This window comes from Mchenga conophoros, linkage group LG15, assembly GCF_057382185.1.
Source record: "Mchenga conophoros isolate Kocher_MC1m ecotype Shallow Benthic linkage group LG15, M_conophoros_male_GT1.1, whole genome shotgun sequence".
Taxonomy (NCBI): Eukaryota; Metazoa; Chordata; class Actinopteri; order Cichliformes; family Cichlidae; genus Mchenga; species Mchenga conophoros.
In genome coordinates this window covers 28251728-28272796 of record NC_140540.1, presented here as the reverse complement: position 1 = coordinate 28272796, position 21069 = coordinate 28251728, and the positions used below count along the sequence as shown (strand labels likewise).

Here is a 21069-nt window from a genome sequence, read left to right as displayed (position 1 = left end):
ATCAGTGAAACCTTTAATTTGTGTTAATTTTATCATTATCAATATATGAAATCTTCACCTTAAGGGACTTAATGAATGGTTTCTTCTAAAAATTAGGAATGATTGAGTCATTTCACATCATATGAAAATATTAATTTTTAATACAAATTTGGCCCTACAAAAATGGAAACTCAGTAACAAAGATAATGGAGATTCTCTAAACACGAGCGAATATCACAGTAAAATTGTTGATTGTGATTTACACATTGGATGTATCCTCAGTGATTTGGTACAATTATACAACATTTTATAAGAACTGAACAACTGATGAAACTAATTATAGGCCAATCTCCAACCTTCCTTTCATATCAAAAATCCTTGAAAGAGTAGTTGTCAAACAGCTAACAGATCATCTGCAGAGGAATGGTTTATTTGAAGAGTTTCAGTCAGGTTTCAGAGCTCATCACAGCACAGAAACAGCTTTAGTGAAGGTTACAAATGATCTTCTTATGGCCACTGACAGTGGACTCATCTCTGTGCTTGTCCTGCTAGACCTTAGTGCAGCATTCGATACTGGGTGGCTGTAGCTCAGGTGGCAGAGCAGGTCAGCCACTAATCAGAAGGTCGGTGGTTCGATCCCAGGCTGCCTCCTGGCTGCATGCCAAATATCCTTGGGCAAGATACTAACCCCATGTTTGCCTACTGGTGGTGGTCAGAGGGCCCGGTGGCGCCAGTGTCCGGCAGCCTCGCCTCTGTCAGTGCGCCCCAGGGCAGCTGTGGCTACAATGTAGCTTGCCATTGCCAGTGTGTGAATGTGTGTGTGAATGGGTGAATGACTGAATGTAGTGTAAAGTGCTTTGGGGTCCTTAGGGACTAGTAAAGCGCTATACAAATGCAGGCCATTTTACCATTTAATATCCTATTAGAGCGATTAGAACATGCTGTAGGTATTACAGGTACTGCACTGCAGTGGTTTGTATCATATCTATCTAATAGACTCCAGTTTGTTCATGTAAATGGAGAGTCCTCTTCACACACTGAGATTAATTATGGAGTTCCACAGGGTTCAGTGCTGGGACCAATTCTGTTTACATTATACATGCTTCCCTTAGGCAGCATCATTAGAAGACATAGCATACATTTTCACTGCTATGCAGATGACACCCAGCTCTATCTGTCCATGAAGCCAGATAACACACACCAATTACTTAAACTGCAGGAATGTCTTAAAGACATAAAGACCTGGATGGCCGCTAACTTTCTGCTTCTTAATTCAGATAAAACTGAGGTTATTGTACTCGGCCCTGAAAAGCTTAGAAATATGGTATCTAACCAGATTCTTACTCTGGATGGCATTACCTTGGCCTCCAGTAACGCTGTGAGGAACCTTGGAGTAATTTTTGACCAGGATATCTCCTTCAACGCACGTATTAAACAAATATGTAAGACTGCGTTCTTCCATTTGCGCAACATCTCTAAAATTAGAAATATCCTGTCTCAGAGTGACGCTGAAAAACTAGTTCACGCATTTATTACTTCCAGGCTGGACTACTGTAATTCATTATTATCAGGATGTCCAAAAAACTCACTGAAAAGCCTTCAACTAATCCAAAATGCTGCAGCAAGAGTACTGACAGGGACTAGAAAGAGAGAGCATATTTCTCCTGTTTTGGCTTCCCTTCATTGGCTTCCTGTTAAATCCAGAATTGAATTCAAAATCCTGCTCCTCACATACAAGGTCTTAAATAATCAGGCCCCATCTTATCTTAATGACCTTGTAGTACCATATCACCCCATTAGAGCACTTCGCTCTCGCTCTGCAGGCCTACTTGTTGTTCCTAGAGTATTTAAAAGTAGAATGGGAGGGAGAGCCTTCAGTTTTCAGGCCCCTCTTCTGTGGAACCAGCTTCCAGTTTGGATTCAGGAGACAGACACTATCTCTACTTTCAAGATTAGGCTTAAAACTTTCCTTTTTGCTAAAGCATATAGTTAGGGCTGGACCAGGTGACCCTGAATCCTCCCTTAGTTATGCTGCAATAGACATAGGCTGCCGGAGGATTCCCATGATGCATTGAGTTTTTCCTTTCCAGTCACCTTTCTCACTCACTATGTGTTAACAGACCTCTCTGCATTGAATTATATCTGTTATTAACCTCTGTCTCTCTTCCACAGCATGTCTTTTATCCTGTCTTCCTTCTCTCACCCCAACCGGTCGCAGCAGATGGCCGCCCCTCCCTGAGCCTGGTTCTGCCGGAGGTTTCTTCCTGTTAAAAAGGAGTTTTTCCTTCCCACTGTCGCCAAAGTGCTTGCTCATAGGGGGTCATATGATTGTTGGGTTTTTCTCTGTATCTATGAAGCGCCTTGAGGCGACTTATGTTGTGATTTGGCGCTATATAAATAAAATTGAATTGAATTGGGTCCAACTCCTGCCTGCCGCACAGCGATTCATGACACGGGTCTTTTAACCTAAAAATGTTTTAATGGCCATGAAGAAAGGACTCTTCAATAGATCTTTCAACTCACCTGTGTTTACTGTCTCCACCTGAAATTAATTTCAGTCTGAAGTTTTTTCTTTCTTCTGTCCTTTTGTCTTCAGTCTTCAGCCTTGGAAGGAAAAAATAAAAATATTGAAAACCTTATTAGCACACTAAATATACAAAACCTTGCTATATTTCAATTGTTTTAGATCGAAGTTGCCACTGCTAGCTAAGTCAGTTTTGAATCATGCTAATGAGAAGAAGAAAAAAAAACCTGCCGAACAATGAGGCTGCTGTTGTAAAAACGGCAACTTTCTTGCGTTGGCAAGTGGTCGTTAAAATATCATTAAGACCCTGTCTTTTTATGTAATTCTTAGTAAAACTGTTTTAATCGGTTAAAACTGACGACATAATCTATGTTTGAAAAAGAGCGCGAACAACAGCGAACCACTATTCACCACCTGGGTCTGTGCTTTTCAACACAACAGCGCATTCGAAATAGAAGTTCTTGCCTGCAACATATACTTGCTTTTTTACGGAAAAAATAAACATAACGAAGGTTTACTTACAAGTTTCTCCAAATGTGCTCTCCAGTCGCTCGAGAAGGGCAGCCATATTGAACAGAATTTTCTGTCAACGTCGTTCAGGTTAGAGAGAAAACGTCATGACGTAGTTGACATACACATGCGGAGCTCGGAAAAAAACCATAATTAAATCATAATTAAGAAAGCAGTATTTACTCTTAACTTCTAAGCCATGTACAATTATAACTGTTTGAATCGTTAACAGAACAAAAGTTTTAAGTTGTTTCAACTTTGAGGAATTTCAATTGTTATATCCACAAACTTTATAAGTCAGGTAGACTGTTGGGGTTTACAGTGCAGTAAAACTTGGCAAAGGACAATACTGTGTCATGAACACCTGTGCCTTTGATGCCTTCTGTCAAAGTCTGTGCTGCGCTTACTGTGACAGTCGTACTGCTCAAAACATGTTGAATAGTTCAGAGGAGAACAAAGTATTCCAGCTTGTGAAATCCCTTGCTTCAAAGGGTGTCACTGAACATGCCTATTCATTGAGGGCAGAGGTGCTGAGCTCAATATTCTGCCCTGTTCAGTTGAAGACTGGTGTTCATCGTGTTGATGCACAGTGCCATGTGTCCACAGTAATTCAAAAAACAATGACTGAAAATCCAAGTGTTCACTTCACAAGAAAGTGTTCCTCCCAGTACTGCAAACTTTACACACCAAACACAAGGCAAATACCTTTTGTTTCCATTGATCTGTCAGTCCTCTCAGCTTCTGGCATAGCTCACCTTCAGTCTGCTGTTGAACAAGGGCTCAACCTTCCAGCATCGCCACGCCTAAGACCAATCGAAAGTCCTGATGCATCTCCAACAGCATTTAAAACAGTGCAAGAATTATGCTTCTATCCCACCTAGTTTTTGAGTTACACGACGTTTTGTAACTCCAAAAAACGGCGTTTTTCACCGCTCACCGCGATCAAATTCTGACTGCTGATCACCCTGATTTTTAAGGCGCCCCGCCCCCTTTTCAGGTGGCGTGATTGATGGCTCTTCAGACCAAAGGTCCTGGGTTCGATTCCACCTTGGTCAACATGTTTTTTTTAACTACAAATTTATACACTATCACAGACCGGTAATTCGTATTGATAATTTATTACAATTCTGAAAAGTTTTATGATTTTACCAGCTTTTCTAATATGGACCTCAGATTCTCTGTGGCAGAAATACATACAAGTACACAGCCTGATGAAGCAGACAGAAGCAGTACCTCTGATTGGTTCAGCATTTTCACCTCTTATCAGCACAAATCTCAGCCTCTTCTGCTGTTTTCATTAGAATTTTAAGCTTTTCCACCTTTTTTCAGTTACGTGAGAACCAGTTTGGCTCAATGAGTAGCTGAAAAATATCCGCCTCTTCTGCTGTTTTAGCAGGATTTCAGAGTTCAGCTTTTTCACTTGTTTTAAGCACAAATTTCAGTTTCTTTACCTCATTTCACAACAAAGTTCTTCCTCTTCACCTCTTTTCTGCTAATTTGAGCTTCTGCTCCACAGTGCACATTTTCCCTCTCATCATATCTTTGCTTGTGACCAGAACTCATTTGGCTCAGAGGGTAGGGCAGCTGCCGTGAGACCCGGTGGCAGAGGCTCGAATCCTGTGAGAGTTGCTACACATGTTCCCTGCTTGCATGCGCTCTGCTTTCTTGACACTCTCCAGTGTGTCATTACACATACAGCCATCTTCAGCAAGCACTTCTGCTTCTACACCTCTTTTCAGCTCATCTTTTTGCTTCTTTACCTCTTTTCAGCAGATATTCTTCTGATTCACCTCTTTTCTGAAATATTTTCAGCCTTTTCACCTCTTATCAGCACAATTCTCAGCCTCTTCTGCTCATTTCAGCACAATTGTCAGTCTCTCCACCTCTTCTTTGTGAGAAAGAGTTTGGCGCAGTGAGATGAGAACCTGCCTTGAGTACCAGAAGTGCCAGGTTCGAATCCTGCTCAGGGCAACATTTTTTTGTTTGTTTTTTCAACTTTTTCAGCTTTTTTCAGCAGACATCTTCGGCGTTAAGGCATCCACACAGCATTTTCGCAGGAAATGCAAATTTTTCTAGTTTCATGATGAGACTGCCAAAATGCCAGGACAAAAGAGCCAGGACTGCCAAAATGAAATAAATAAATATATCATTAAATAATTAATTAAATGTGTCAATAATTAATTAAAATGTGAAATACATAAATAATTAATTAAATGTGTCAATAATTAATTAATTACATGTGTCATAACTATTTATTTAAGTAATTAATTAATTCAATTTTTAATTAATTATCGACACATTTAATTAATTATTTAATGGTGTATTTAATTAATTCATTATGGCAGTCCTGGCGTTCCATACCAAAGCGCTCACGGGCAGAGGATAGTCCACCCCCAGCTGCTATCAGGGCAGGAGATGTTCCCACCTATGCGTCCAAACTGCAAATGAATCACGTATGAGTGAAGCCTCTGCTCCCGCACTGACAGTAACGCAATCAGTTCAGTTCTTCTTTTACTGTTATGTTGTTTTGTGGATCACAAGGTTTAAAACTACTTAAACACACACACACACACACACACACACACACACACACACACACAAAGTAACTCCACCAGAGTGCCTATTTCGAGTCACTTTTGCAGGTCCAAGCGCAGATAAAGGAGTAAGGTTGGAATTGTGGCATTAAAAAAAACAATAATCGCTAAAAGAAATTTAATATGAAGTTCTAAATAAATTCTAAATGCATTTAGGACGTTTTTTTACTCACTTTGTTTCTTCTTTTTTTCTCTCCTACAACATGGGTTACAATGTTGTAGGATTTGTAGGATTGCAAATTCATGCAAATTAGGCGATGACGTCGTTTAGCGACTTCTAGAGACTTTTAGAATAGCCAAAAGTGATTTTTCTTGCTGAGGAGTTGGCAACACTGGCCAGGGGCTGCGACACATTTATACAGCCGTATTTCGCATATGACTATGAAAGGCGTAAGAGGAAGTAGTTTCTTCCAATTTAGACGATCCAAATGATATAGTTTCTTTCCATTGTGTTCCTGTTAATGAAAAACTACAAATTTACTCCAAAATACTAAAATATCGATATTTTAATATGAGAATCGATTCTAGAACATAAATTACTGGGATCGGAAGAATCGATATTTCAATATCGATCCACACACCAATTATCGCATGCACTCGCGCGACCAGCACTCCTGCTTAAACGCACACAGTCACGGTGACACGTTTCTATCTCGGACCCTACGATCATTCGCACAGTTATAGAGGCGCTCTGTTTACTTACTGTTGTGCTGCTTCTCGTTCACGGGGAGGGTCTCAGGATCCCGTCAATCACCATCCAACCAAGGGGAGTTCAGACGCTATCTCACCGGCCTGGCCACAAATTCACATTCCAGGGCTTTCTTCGGGCATCCTAGTGTCCTGGCTGTCCACAGACTTCGGTATGTCCTACCCCCTCCTCAATGAAAGGCCATTTGTTGGAGTCCGGCTCCGAAGGACCAAATAAATGTTAGGTCTGTGCTTGCAGGCCTCGCTGACTCAGAGACTTAGTCCCGTGAACAAAGCCAGACGAACAGAGATCAATTGGTTTTAAGTTGCGCAAGGGGAGCCCAGTCAGAATCTCAGAGCTGTGAGCTCTGCACCCAAACCTCAGACGACTCCAACTCTGGCCCCCTCTTGCAGTTCTTTTATTAACTCAGTGTTTACACAAACATCTCATTAATCATGCGATAGATAAAATACATATAAACATGTGTCGTGTGTGTCTGCAACAGTGAACATGTGATGTGTGTGTGTGTGTGAATGTGTCTGTGAGCATGTGATGTGATCAGTGAAACGTGAGTGTGCGTCTGTGTAGAAAACAGAGGTGAACATTCATGCTAAAGATCTAATCATCTTGCACAATGACAACCATAATGATCCACAATTCTCTAACAGAACTGTTACCTGCAACTGCAACCACCTGACCTCATTCTCCATCCTCATGTCACCAAACATTCCAAAGAAACTCTGTTTAGACATTATAACCTACATTGGAGTTGGCCTGTCCATGATTTCCTTGGTCATATGTCTCATCATTGAAGGACTCATATGGAGAAAAATAACGACTGAAACCTCTTACGTGCGTCATGTTGCCATAGTCAACATTACTGTCCCTCCTGATTGCAAACATTTGGTTTATAATTGGAGCGGCCATTTCAGATGCAAAAGTTCAAAAAAAAAAAAAAAAAAACCAGCGTGCACTGCAGCTACCTTTTTTTTAATCCATTTTTCTACCTAGCTCTGTTTTTCTGGATGTTTGCCTCAGCTTTGTTGCTGCTCTACCGTACAACTAATGTCTTTGGGGGGTTGTCTAAAGCATCTATGCTGGCCATTGGATTCTCTCTAGGCTACGGAGCTCCTCTCATCATAGCAACAGTAACTGTAGCTGCAACTGCACCTGACAACAAATATATCAGAGAAAATGTAATCTGTTGGCTCAAATGGGATGTGTCCAAAGCTCTACTGGTGTGTGATTCTTACACTGTTAATAGTGCTGATAAACCCAATTATCCTGCATGTGGTTTTCAGTTAGAGATATTTGTAATGAAAACCATTTTCACTAGCAGTCAAAAACTAATGTGTACCCTTATGGCAGCATTTTTGTTAAATATGAACAGAATGATAGAAGAAGTGCTGCCACATGCCTGGCCAGAGAGTACCAATTTGTTTAATTAGTAGTTCAATGAAAGGCTTCAGTTAAGTAAGAGTGAGGGAAAAAAATTGTGCTTACTTTCACAGTTTTGTCTTTTTAAAATAAAGAAAAACACTACATTTTTCAAAATATTTGTGGATGTTTAAGTGGCCATCCAATGAGATGACAGCGCCAGCTGCGTTAGCCTCATCTTAGATAACATCAATCAGATCATTAAAATAAACTAAGTTTTAAAAATAACATCTGAATATTATTGATCGCTTAAAAACCCACCTGAATAGTTTTGTTATTGATTTGGCCTCTGTAGTTTGGTTTTTCATATTTTCTGGTTCTTTACTCTTTCACATTCACACATTTAGCTTTTTTTTCTTTAACTGAAACTTTGTTTCTTAAGTATTTATTGTCTCTGAGCTGTTTTTCAGTTTTCAATCATTCTATCAGCTGATTCATAAGAGGATTAGTTGGCAGAATTGATTGACTAATCAGTTGACTGATCATGAAGTAACTCCAAATGTTGCCATGTTCAGATTGTTTTATTAGATTGTTTAAAAAGGAAACAATACTGAGAAACAAAGAGGTTGTTCAACATGTCAGACAGATTTTATAGAAAAGTTAAAACAGGAAACACACAACAGGTTCCATTTAATCAGGGATGAAAGATCAGCAGATGGAGGCGAGGTCAGGGGGGATCAGGTGCAGTAGAACTCTCCGGCATCAACTCTGCGTCTTTTACGACTCTGCTGCTCGAAGAACTGACGAATGTCATCAGATGTCACAACCTATCATAGAATAGTTAAATTATATCAGTTAACCTATCAGAACAGTCACAAGACACTTGACCTATCAGGTGGAAGACTCACTTTTCCTTCAGCTGCAAATCTCTGCAGGAAGTCCTTCAGCTCAGTTTTCATGTCATTGTATCCTGCAAGAAAAATAATCAGGACTATTTAATCTGTTCATAGACTTTCTGCAGGTTCAAACATTCTTCTTACAGAGTCCACTTACAGAATTGTTAAGTTAGTGTGAGCACCTGCATAAAAGCAAAGATTTCACGTGTGCGTTAAAAGAGTACTGAGGGGGGAAAAAACTGCGATGCGCGATACCACCACTGTTGAACAGGTGATGGAGAAACAGGTTTACCTTTTAGGTGACATGAATGAGTTGAACGGAAGTTATGAATGGTAGCTGACAGCTGGTAAGTGTGCAGGGGTAGGGCATTAACAGGGAAAGGGGGGCACAAAGAAATACGTTTCTTTCTTATTCTCATTTAACCCATTAAGACCTACCATAGTATGGAGCGCCAGGACTGCCATAATGAATTAATTAAATACACCATTAAATAATTAATTAAATGTGTCAATAATTAATTAAAATTGGAATTAATTAAATAAATAGTTATGACACATGTAATTAATTAATTATTGACACATGTAATTAATTAATTATGTATTTCACATTTTAATTAATTATTGACACATTTAATTAATTATTGACACATTTAATTAATTATTTAATGATATATTTATTTATTTCATTTTGGCAGTCCTGGCGCCTGGCTCTCATCATGAAATAATTTTATCTGTCAGCCTCACCCATCAAACTCAGGGGGCGGGGTTAATGCTGATCGAGTCAAAACCATTGCTTTGGCCTGGTGGCCATTGTTTCTAGCACACAACAACCGGCATGTGGAAGCTAACAGAACTGAACTTTGAAAAACCCTGTTTGTGTGTCACCAAATACCGTTTTAATTTTTTTTTTTAGCCGAGAATGTAGTGGTTTAATCTTCATGTGTCTGGTCGGTTTGTCAAGATACAGCCTCTTTGCAAAAGTGCTTCGATGATTTCGGAGATGTCTGCCCAGTCTCATGGCAAAGCGTGGGATAGACCCGCTCGCCTCGCAAGCAATCCCACCGACAAAGCGCAGGCCCCGGTACACAGCTGTAGTAACCCCCGCTGACTTCTTTTACTGAGGTTATATTTATCGGTGTTTTATTTCCTGATGTTCTTATGTGTCCTATGTGTTTCAGTCGCCAATTCTGAATTATAACTAACATTAAAAACAGGAGGAGAGAGAGCAAATAAATCTGTTTAACATCTGATCTTTGGGTTTTTGTTCAGTAATCAGCGTGACCTGTGTATAAACGCATAAAAGAGATAGCGTTGGTGATTCTGTCATGTAGTAACTGCTGGCTTTAACTGTACAAAGGTTGTTCGACACTATGAAACACATACAGACTTCATGATGTTCGGCTAATATTTTTATTGTGAATATTAATCATGCTGACCTCGCTCTGTACACCACGCAGCGAGGTCAGCATATCCACAGCTCCATGAGTTAACACAAAGTTTCCCAGCTGACTATCTAACTTCCAACTATTCCAGAGACGTGAAAATATACAGCATAAAGAAAAGTGTAAGAGACTCAGCAGCAGATTAGAATAACAGTTATACATTTAATAAATCACCAAATGAATCCAAGAAAGGAGCAAACCTGTTCCGATAATTTGAGTTATGTTAAGTTTGTATTCCCTCAGCTGCAGACTCGCTGCTGTTTAAATGTTTGAAAAGGAAGATTAGATATAAACAAACGTCAAACATAGATTTAGTCTGCCTTCACATTTTATATGAGGCCAGCACGTATAGTGGCTGTGTCCTGTTTTAAGATCATACATGTAAAATTGTTGTCTGACCTCCGTCGATCCAGCCGCTCAGAGTCCGTGGTTACCATGGTTACTGCATAAGCAGCTATAATGTTAACAGCTGGCACTGAGGAAACCTACCGGCAGCATGGGTGTTTATGTTTTTCATTGCAAAAGAACTGTCTGAATGGTTAACTGAAGTTAACTTGGATAAATTATAGTTAAGGAGAATCACAGATAACGCCTACGTGAGCTGTGCGACTGTTCACCACTACACTGAAATCAGCAGGCTATTACTGAAATACACGTGCTATATCATAGACTATGATATAAATAGGGAGGTCCTATTAACATGTTTAGTTTTAAAGGACACCTTCCTGCCTTTAGTCTCCTTCATGAGCAGTATTAGTTTTCTTCTAACATCCAGAAGTCTGCACGATGTGTTTCATAGTTTGTAACAAGCCTTTGACAGGTAAACATAACATGACCGAAAAAGCAAAAAAAAAAAAAAAAAAAAAAAAAAGAGAGAGAGTGTTGACATAAGATTTTCCAGCACATTTTTATACCTCTGCCAGCAGAGAGAGAAAAAAAAATCACATTCTAACAGACAGCTGGTGCTTAGAATACAGTTGAATAACTATTAAAAAACAGATGATATTTAGATGATAGTTCAGTCTAACACATGTGCCAGTGAACCATTAAACGTCTGTGAAACTATGCAGTTATGAAACGTAACTTTAACCTCAGCCAAACCGATTTGCTCAGTTGTAAATAAAACAGCGCTCGGGGAAAACACTATATTTACTCATCTTGTGCAGAAAAATGCGCTGACATTGCTTTATATCGAGCACCGGCTGCCCAGTTAAACTGTGACTATCACAGTTTAACTGGGCTATCACCAGGTAACTATCACGCCTACGTTACCTGACTATCACCAGGTAACGTAGGCGTGTTTCTTGAATTAGCAGCAGGTGTTAAACAGCTGACAGATGAGGAGGAGGATGCATGCAGGTAAACTGAGGGTCTGTTGAGCTGATCGCTGGTTTCGTGAGAAAAATGTCAGCTCGTTCTTTATGTTACAGAAGCACAGAGACACAAGACCAGGCGGAAAGAGACGATCGTTCGGTGAAAATGAGAATCTGCGAATGCAACATGTGGAACACGGAGAGTGGAATATGTAAACAAACCAGTTAACGTAACCCCCTGGATGCACTCTGAATGCTAATTGTTAGCAGAGCTAGTGAAATCTCTGAAAACATCTGAGCACTTTTGCAAACATGTTCTATGTTGACAACCTGACCAGACATACGTCGCGACATTCGTGGCTAAAACACTGTTAAAAGTGTAGCTCTTGACAGAAAAACGGGGTATTTTAAAACTACACCACCACCATTGCTGCCTGTGATTTGATCTGCATTCTGCGATACCTGGCTGCCCCAAGTCTACACAAGCAATCGATTATCTAGGATCGACCTGTTTTGACTTACTTTGCACGGCAACCAATCAAATGTTAGAGAAGCTGCATGGGCAGCGTTAACCCCGCCCCCTGAGTTTGATGGGTGAGGCTGACAGATAAAATTATTTCATGATGAGAGCCAGGCGCCAGGACTGCCAAAATGAAATAAATAAATATATCATTAAATAATTAATTAAATGTGTCAATAATTAATTAAATGTGTCAATAATTAATTAAAAAGTGAAATACATAAATAATTAATTGTGTCAATAATTAATTAATTAAATGTGTCAATAATTAATTAAAATGTGTCAATAATTAATTAAAATGTGAAATACATAAATAATTAATTAAATGTGTCAATAATTAATTAATTACATGTGTCAACTATTTATTTAATTAATTAATTCCAATTTTAATTAATTATTGACACATTTAATTAATTATTTAATGGTGTATTTAATTAATTCATTATGGCAGTCCTGGCGCTCCATACCATAGAACCAAGTCCGCCAGAGCTTATATTATATTTTTACATGCTGTAGTGCCATTTTTGGGAGCATTTCAAGTTGCTATACATCAATACAACCATTATAGCTCACAGTTCATTTGTTTCACTAGTTTTTTCACATCGGCTGTGAGATGGGCACGCATAGAGTCACAGATTAAGAGCGATGGTGATGCGTGGAAAAAAACCACCTGGTCTCCTTACATACACCTCCCTCAGCCAGTCTTTCATCATTTCCTCATCCATCCAGCCCTTTTCATTTGCCTTAATGATGATTCCTGCTGGAAACTTCTCTTTAGGCAAAGTCTTTCGCTTAAAAATCACCATAGGCGGCAGTTTCTGTCCATTAGCATGGCAGCCAAGCACAACAGTAAAAGACGACTTTTCATACCCCGTTGTGCGTATCGCTACCGTGCTGGTCCCCTTCTTCTCCACAGTGTGACTCACCGGGATGTCAAAAGTGAGCGGGACCTCGTCCATGTTAGTGATGTGGCTGGGCTGGATGTTTTTGTCGCCGATGTGTTTGCTGTAGTAGGAGCGGAAGATGGCCAGCTTTTCATTATAATCCGCTGGAAGTTGCTCCGCTACCGTAGTCCCGGTCCTGATGGAAAAATGGCACTGTTTCATAAAAAGTGAAAGTGAAACTGCTTTTAGCCAAATGGTGACCGTCGAAACGCTTCTCCCGCTCGTTCTTTGCTCGATGATCCACCGCTCGAGTCTTTCCTCCAACTCGGCCACACTTCACCCTTTAGCGTTCTCATGGTGTTCTCTACTACGTCCTCATTACAACACACAGGGCGCACTGCGCTATAGGGCGCGCCGTACTTTTTGAAGAAAATCTAAGACTTTTAAGTGCGCCTTATGGTCGTGAAAATACGGTACTAGTTATTACAAACACAATCAAGTGTGGTACAATGTCTTAATCTTAAACCCAAATTACTGTCTAAAATACACAAAATATATCTGTGAAGGTTCTAAGTAATCCAAAAGTTGACACTTTTCTTTCCAAGCTCCTTAGAATACACAACATAGATCAATCAACATCCCTTCTGCAAAGTGGAAAGCAGATTTATCAGTCGGCTTAGACCAAAACTTCTGCTCTCAGGTATGCTTAAAAACCTTTCAAGTGATTAGAAATCCCAGTCATGGTTTTGTCCCGCCTTTGCAATTGTGGTTGATGTAGGAGTAGGTGCGTGCTTGGGGCATCTGGGGACTCCCTAGGGACATTTTTCCTGGAGGGCTCAACCCAGGGGCTGTGGTCATGACCTTGTTGGGGCTCTGGTGGCTCTTGGGTAGTGTTTTCCTGGTGGCTACGTGCAGCAGAGCTGGGGGAGGGTCTGTGCTGGCAGAAGAGGGTTACTGGCCTGGTAGCTTGGCTGCCGCGGTGTGATTCCGGGGCAGGCTTAGGGTTCTGGGGTGCTCCGCTTCCGGGCTAGGCCTCGGGGGCTTGGGTTCTGGTTGGTGACGCTGGGGTTGTGGGTGGGTACGTGCCAGCCCTGGTACATTGACGGAACTGGGGGCCACTTCAGCTGGCGGGGAGGTTGTTACATCCTTGCACGAGGTCTCTGCTCTCCAGCAGTTCCCTCTGAAGATGGAGGGAGAGCTCTAGCAGAGGTGCAGAATGAACTCAATCTGGGTGTCTATTTTCTTATGTAGTCTGGAAGATGATTATATGATGGGGTGGGTGTAGTTTCCTGCGTTGGGGTCAGGTGGGCCGCCATGGGCTCTGTGGCGGTTGATGGTGCTACTACAGTGGGGGTCCCGGTCTGGATGGGCCCAGGCACCCTGGCCTTAATTGGTTTCCAAGAAACGGTGGTGGCTGAACTGAGTTAGGCACCCCCGTTCCCTGGACGTACTACGTCCAGTCTCAAATACCACTTGCTAGCCAAGCACACAGCTAACGCAGAGAGCCCTCCTCCCTCTCACCAAAGGCAGACCACGCTGGATACCTTTCAAAGGAGACGTCTGGACAATTCTACAACCAACAAACTTTCAACAGCCATAGCAAAATGGGTGGCTACAGCTTGCAGGTCGATTAACATTGTGGAGGATGAGCATCCTCCACATAGCATAGCATCCAACAACTGCACGTATGAATTCCCTTTGAGAGCCACCACTGTAAGATGGACAAAGATTCTCATCTTCATACAAGTTGTGTAAGCCAAAGTCGTGGAGGCTTTGGGGCTGACCAACACGGTTGCACTCACCAGAGACTATTGGACTTCTCTAAGTAAACATAGGGGTAACAGCGCATTATTTTTCACCAGAGTGGGAACTTCAGTTGAATGCTGTGACTGTTATGAAGACGGAGGAGAGGCACTTTGCTGACACGTGCGCTAAGCACTTTATGCCGGTGGCTAGACAGTGGGGAATCGAACAACAGCAAATTGCAAATTTTCATAAGAAAGAGTCACTTACACAGGACGTATCAACAAGACGGAACAGAACCTTGGAAATGATCAAGTGTGTTCTAAGAGATCGAGAACCACTGAAGAAATGCACTGGCACTACATGCAACCAATGTCACAATGCCATCAACAACAACTGAAGAAGCTGGAGACTGCTGGAACACTGCAGGTAATTTATTAATATTTCCTCTTACCACTTTTGACATAGGAATGTTTGTGTGTGTGTGTGTGTGTGTGTGTGTGTGTGTAAAATATTTTAACCTTATGTGAGTGAATGTAACAAATTCTTAATGAAGTGTATTTCTCTATGGAGGGAGGGGAGAAGTTTGTTTCCTGCTCAGTGGTGTTGCCAGCTTTGTGTCACCAGTTGCGAGTGATGGAGGTCTCTGAGGACGATCCAGCTTACATGGTTAAGTTCAAGGGTGACCTTCAAAACAGAAATGGAGAAGCGCAAGGAAAAAGCTAACATCATGTGGATCCTAGGTTTAAGGATCTTAAGTGTCTGAGCAGACCTGACAGGGCTGAGGTGTGGCGCTTGATCAGTGCATTGCTGAGGGAGAGGCAGAGGCCTGCGCAGCTTGAACAACCAGTAACATTTGAGCCATCTAAGAAAAGATCAGCTCTCGTGCTTGCTTCAGTCTTCATCTGATGAAGAAGAGGATTGCATTGAGAAATGTGTGGAGTGATACTGGGCAGAGCCAACTGTTGACATAGAGGACTGTCCCCAGAAATGGTGGCCCAAGCATGAAGGGGCACACAGTGAGATGGCATACCTTGCATGCAAGTACTTGGCAATACCTGCCACATCCATACCATGTGAGGGGTTATGGGTGGGTGTAGTTTCCTGCGTTGGGGTCAGGTGGGTCACACTTTCTGGGCATGTCATCTGAAAATGTCAAAATGCTTGTCTGTTTGAGCAACTGGTTCAGTGCAAAGAAACAAAAGTAATAGGGACAACCCATGCACTGTATTTTTTTAGTTCTTTCTTCCCTTTCTCCTTTGTGGTGTTTCCATGTTCATGTTTTGTTAGGAAAACTGAAAAAGGAAGAAGCTTGCATTGTTCAGCTTCTGCTAAATGCAACTGGAGAGCAACAAGTACAGCCAAACTGTTTTAGTCAAAGACACTGTAAGTATTAAGTATTATTACATATGCATTTTATTTATTGTATTTTTAATGTGTACTGTGTCTCCCACACTTAGATGGAAATATGTTTTGTGAGCCTTAACTGTCTAATGGTAAATTAAACAGTTATATTGTGTGGGAGTGTATGCTTAAGTTTCCTTTCAGCATATTTTTGAGCATTCAGTACCTTTGAGGTTTTTCTAAAGAATATTTTGGACTTTTGATTGTTTTGAATTGTTGCAATAAAAATAAACATATTTGCATAAAGCAAGTATATTTGTTCACTCCCATACTGTTAAGGGTATTAGAAGCATGAAAAGCATCTAAGTATTCTAAGTTCCTTTAGAACAAATTTTTTAAAAGTCCGTGATTAATTTGGGATGAATCTTGAGTTAACCATTGATAAGTACGCGATTAATCGCGACTAAATATTTTCATCGACTGACAGCCCTAATATATACACTTTAAGCAGTCTGTTTGCCTCCTTCCCAGGGCAAAGGGCAACATCTCCTGGGTCTAGGGATAGATTGCCCCTCTGGGTGTGATGGCACCTGGAACTGAGGGTATAGAGTATGTTTGGGGAGTGTGTGTACAAAGTTAATTTCTGTTTGTCTCAATGGTGGGCGAGTGTTGAGTATTGGTATATGTGTGCATGAGGGCAGGAATGCATGTTTGTGTCTGTGTGTGCCTGTTTGTCTATGTCTTAGACTTCACCTCTCGGTGAAGGTCGGGTCTTACGGTGTGTTCACACCGAACGCGATAGATGCGAACAGAGCGTCAAGTTTACATGTAAAGTCAATGGAAAAGCGCGATGACACGCGATTGTAGGTCCCGTGAAAATTCAGAAGCAGATTTGCGCCGCCAAAACGCGTGAAACGCGCGTCAGTGTAGCGCGTCTGGCGCGTTTGACTCGCGAAAAAAACCAAGCGCATGAGTTTTTGTGTTGCATTTTGTGCATACGCGCGTTTCGTGTCTACCGCTCGAGTTGGAAAAATCTGAACTCCAGCGTCAAATCGCGCCACGACAACCAATCAGGAGCCTGGTGACGTGGCTGTGACCTAGGTCAAAGGGGCAGATCCAGTCAGAGCCCTTCATTCTTCAATGGAGGGAAGGCTAATCAACGCCGTAGCAAACAACCCGGAGCTGTACGACACCAGCTGCTTTCTGTACCGAGACAGGAATAAAAAGGACCGAGCTTGGAGGAAGATATGTGAAGAGATCGGGCAACCTGGTAAGTTCATTCATTTCTCTTTTGAAAGTTTTCACTGACCTGGGGAAGCCGCACAAAAGCTAGCAAGCCACCGCTATTTTCCCACTGACGTACAAATACCGTTCTGCTTTTATGCATCTTGTCATATAGGAATATATTTTATTGTTTATTAATAAACAGCACACAGTGGTCCCGCTGTTCATCCGTCACTGCTTTGCTTTTTTGCTGATTTTTTTTTATTGGAGTGAAGCATTGCATTATGTAGCCTGATTGACAAATCACTTCTGTGCTGTGTCTCCTGCGCTTGCCAAATTTATCACGTTTGGTTTTGATAACCATCACGTTCAATAGAAAAAACAGCACAAAAACACCCATAACTATGACCCTCATTCAGAAATAGACACCTGCACCGCGAGGGAAAAAGGCGCACGAAAGTGGCGGGCAGATGAAGACAAAACACGGCATAATAATACTTTTACGTTTTGCAATCTACAAAGGTTTGCACTTTGAGAATCAACTTGTGAGAACTGTGACTAATGTTCATGTGTGTGGGGAAAACAGTGTATAAAGTGGAGGAAGATATGTGAAGAGATCGGGCAACCTGGTAAGTTCATTCATTTCTCTTTTGAAAGTTTTCACTGACCTGGGGAAGCCGCTTTTGTGCGGCTTCCCCAGGTCAGTGGGGAAGCCGCTGACCTGGGGGGGGCTAGTTATTCTGAGAACCCCTGCTGCAATAAATGAGGGACCACTATATATACTTTCTCTGACAATATGACTATTGTTTTCAACCTGTTAACATTTAATACCGTCTTGATAGAACCAACTGATTCTGCAGCAGAGCATCCCCTGTTGCTTCTCCGGGCTCCCAGTCCCTGAGCTCCTGCTGCTGCACCCACAGGTATGTAATTGTAGCATCAGATGTACAGGAAGCACTGATGAACCCAGGTACGGCGAGGACGTCCTTAACGCCGCTGCTCTGCTCTCCACAGTAAATAGAGAAGGGAGACTCTCTCTTCAAACACTAGCTCGACAGCTGCCATCTAGCAAAGATACCGGTCTGGCACAACTTCTTCCCACATTCCTCCTACATTTCCGGTTCACGCACGTCAAAATATGCATTTCTGAGGCACGATGGAGTTTTCTTGGACACGCGAATGTGCACGTGTCAAATTAGGGGCGTTTGGGGCGTTTTCGCTCGCGTCTATCGTGTTCGGTGTGAACACACCATTAGACTTCACCTCTCTGGGAACATCTCAGATACCCTCAACCATCGGTGCATTGGTGTTTCTCGATGTTCGGGGCTGGGCACTCAGGTATGCACTGACTCACTTCTGGTGGTTGCTTGGCAGAGGCCTGGCACCCATTGATCGGTCGGGCCCCTTCCGGAAATTTGGGTGCCCTCGGGCCTCGGGCCTCTGGGTCCGGGGCTCAGACTGCTCTGGCGCCCGGATCTCCTCCGTGCTTGCTTCATCAGATAGTTACATGGGGAAACCTTTTGAATACAAGCATGCTCGTGCTCACAGGCGTGCACAGATACACACTATATCTTCCTTGGCTGCTGTCTCAAAGCATACCGTGCGTTGTCAGGCTTGTGTCCTGCTCAAGAACATTCAATATTTATTATTTACTTTTACTTATCTAGGTTGTTGCTGTAGTCTCCCTACTGTGTTGTTCTCCTTCTGCTTGTTTTTTTTTTCTTCCAGTAGGTGATTCAGTGGACTTTTTAATATCTTTTCTCACTCCCTCTTTCCCTCTGTTTTTCATTAACTTCTCTGGTCTACGTCTTTCCCTTTCCTATCCTCCAGTCAAGTCTGTTCCATTTGTAATAACTATTAGAGTGAATTGTTAAATGTTGTCATTTCTATGCTTGCCAACTCTGATGAAAAGGATTCCACTGTCCTTCCCCCCAGATTCTCAAGGTTCTGGGTGGGGGGCTGTAATGTTTTATTGCAGATACATCCTATCTGGAAGATCTGCTTCTTTTTGATGTAAGCTTTCTGCGTTTATGACCCTTTGGTCAGCAGGAGGTCTCTCTCACACACACACACACACACACACACACACACACACACACACACACACACACACACTTACCTAGATACAGAAGTTCACACATATACAAACAATGCCTTGTCTTAGAACCAAGTGGGCGTTGCTTTCCTATGACGTGTTTTGTGTGAACTGTCTCTCAATAAAAAGGCAGCAGGAGGAGGTCAGAGTCGGGGTCATTCGCGTGGTGGACACAAACGAGGCCTCCCTTGCGCAAATAATCGAACAACAAGACTGTCTTGTTTTCTTCATGATGAATAAGTCTCTAGAATTAGCGGGGCTTGTGGAAACACAGACCCAACAATGACTTAAAAGTTAAACAAAAAATAAATAAATAAAAAACAATAACAAAGATGAATAAAGTGGACCAATAATGATCTACTTGGAAAAAATACAGTATATCCATTGGGCATTTTTCTTGGCCTTCAGGCATTAATTGCGATTGCTACAGTGCCGAACAGGACAGGCAAAAAAAAAAAAAAAAAAAGAAGAAGAAGAAGAAAGAAAAGAAAACCCACAAGTAGAGCTGACAGGGGCAGATGGCGAGCCACAGACACCGGCACAATTGTCCCGCCAAGCACAGCAGCAAAGCTCAAACAGAACGACCGAAAAAGAAATGTATCAAGGTGCTGCCTGACTGAGACTGTGGTGGGACATTTAGAGAGCTGTGCATAAATGAATGCTGCAAAACTAAATGAACTGAAGTAATACTGTAAACAAGTGTGGACCAAACTTTCTCCTCAGTGATGTGAGAGAATAAGAAAGTCACACAGCAAATCATCACTCAAACTTATTGGTCCTGAATGACTGGACTCAGTTTCTCACACTTCTTTTTTTTTACCAAATTATTACAACTTCGCGTGTGTAATATTACAATCATAAGTAGTAGTAGTAGTAGTATCAGTACCATGGATGATCTCGAGCTGCTGCACGTGGTTCAGGTTGTCGAGCGCTGACATCAGAGGGTCGTCTTCCTGTCGTCTCTGCTCACTGTTCTTTCCTTTGTTTTCGTAGGCGAGGACTGTGTCTGACTCGTCCAACAGGAAGGACAGACCAGCTTCAAGCAGGCGCAGCTAAGCACACAGGTCGGTCCGCCAGGCGAGTAAAAAAAAAATAAAATAAAATAAATAAATAATCAGAATCAGAATACTTTATTGATCCCTGGGGGAAATTAATAAATAAATCTCTTCAGTAAAATCTCATTATATATCAATCAGAGCATGCTCAGACACACTAAACACAGACACAGTACCTGGCAAATTCTGCAGGAGCAGAGTTTGGAACGCCACGGTGAAGGCCAGAACACAGCTCCTGATTGGACTCTTTTCTGACCAATTACCTGCAGCTCCTTCAGTCTGCACCTCGGCTCAACTTCCTCATGGCTCCGCTTGCAGCTAGGCTCAATGGCATCATCAACCTGCCAGATTTTGGATTATTGATTAATCAACCCTGATCAGTGAGTGTGATGCAAACTGCTGTGACCCCCTCACCTCTTCTTCTTTGATGGGAATGGTGGGCTCTTTTGCCGTTTCCTCCTTCACCTCCGCTGCTCCACCCGGTACTAAAACAGGAAGTGCATCACACACACAAACATAGACACACAGGAAGTGCACAACATGTGTATGACAGTATGTTTGTGCCAGGTTAGTACTGTAAGATAACAGGACGCTTTACCTGCTAGGTGCGAAGCGTAGGTCCAGAGAAACGAGTGTGTTTTCATACAGGACTCGCAGATCATCTCCTGAAGCTCCACGCAGTCTGGAACCACACAGCCCAGGTGCTGCAACAATATACAGGTACAAGAGTCAGGAGATCTTGATGCATTCTCAATCATCCAGGAAAGTAAATCTCCAAAAGTAAATTCTGTTCATCTGGACGTAGCGTTTTGTGGGAGAAACGTTTTGTCACTCATCCAAGTGACTTCTTCAGTCTCAGTTGACTGCAGTTTTCCCCAATC

The 21069-nt window shown here is 41.9% G+C and overlaps 1 protein-coding gene across 5 annotated transcripts in view; it reads right to left on the bottom strand.

Moving 5' to 3' along the window:
- Positions 1-8234: 8234 nt before the first annotated feature.
- The window catches only part of ubr7 (ubiquitin protein ligase E3 component n-recognin 7), a 34966-nt gene continuing 22131 nt past the window's right edge, over positions 8235-21069 (bottom strand). For all 5 annotated transcript variants that reach the window (XM_085246114.1, XM_085246115.1, XM_085246112.1 and 2 more), the window contains 6 exons: positions 20787-20892; positions 20603-20673; positions 20365-20529; positions 20020-20185; positions 8581-8642; positions 8235-8499 (listed from right to left, as the gene is read on the bottom strand). In XM_085246114.1, the coding sequence (XP_085102240.1) occupies positions 8410-8499; positions 8581-8642; positions 20020-20185; positions 20365-20529; positions 20603-20673; positions 20787-20892 (660 nt within the window). In that variant the 3' untranslated portion in view covers positions 8235-8409. The remainder of the gene's footprint in view (positions 8500-8580; positions 8643-20019; positions 20186-20364; positions 20530-20602; positions 20674-20786; positions 20893-21069) is intronic.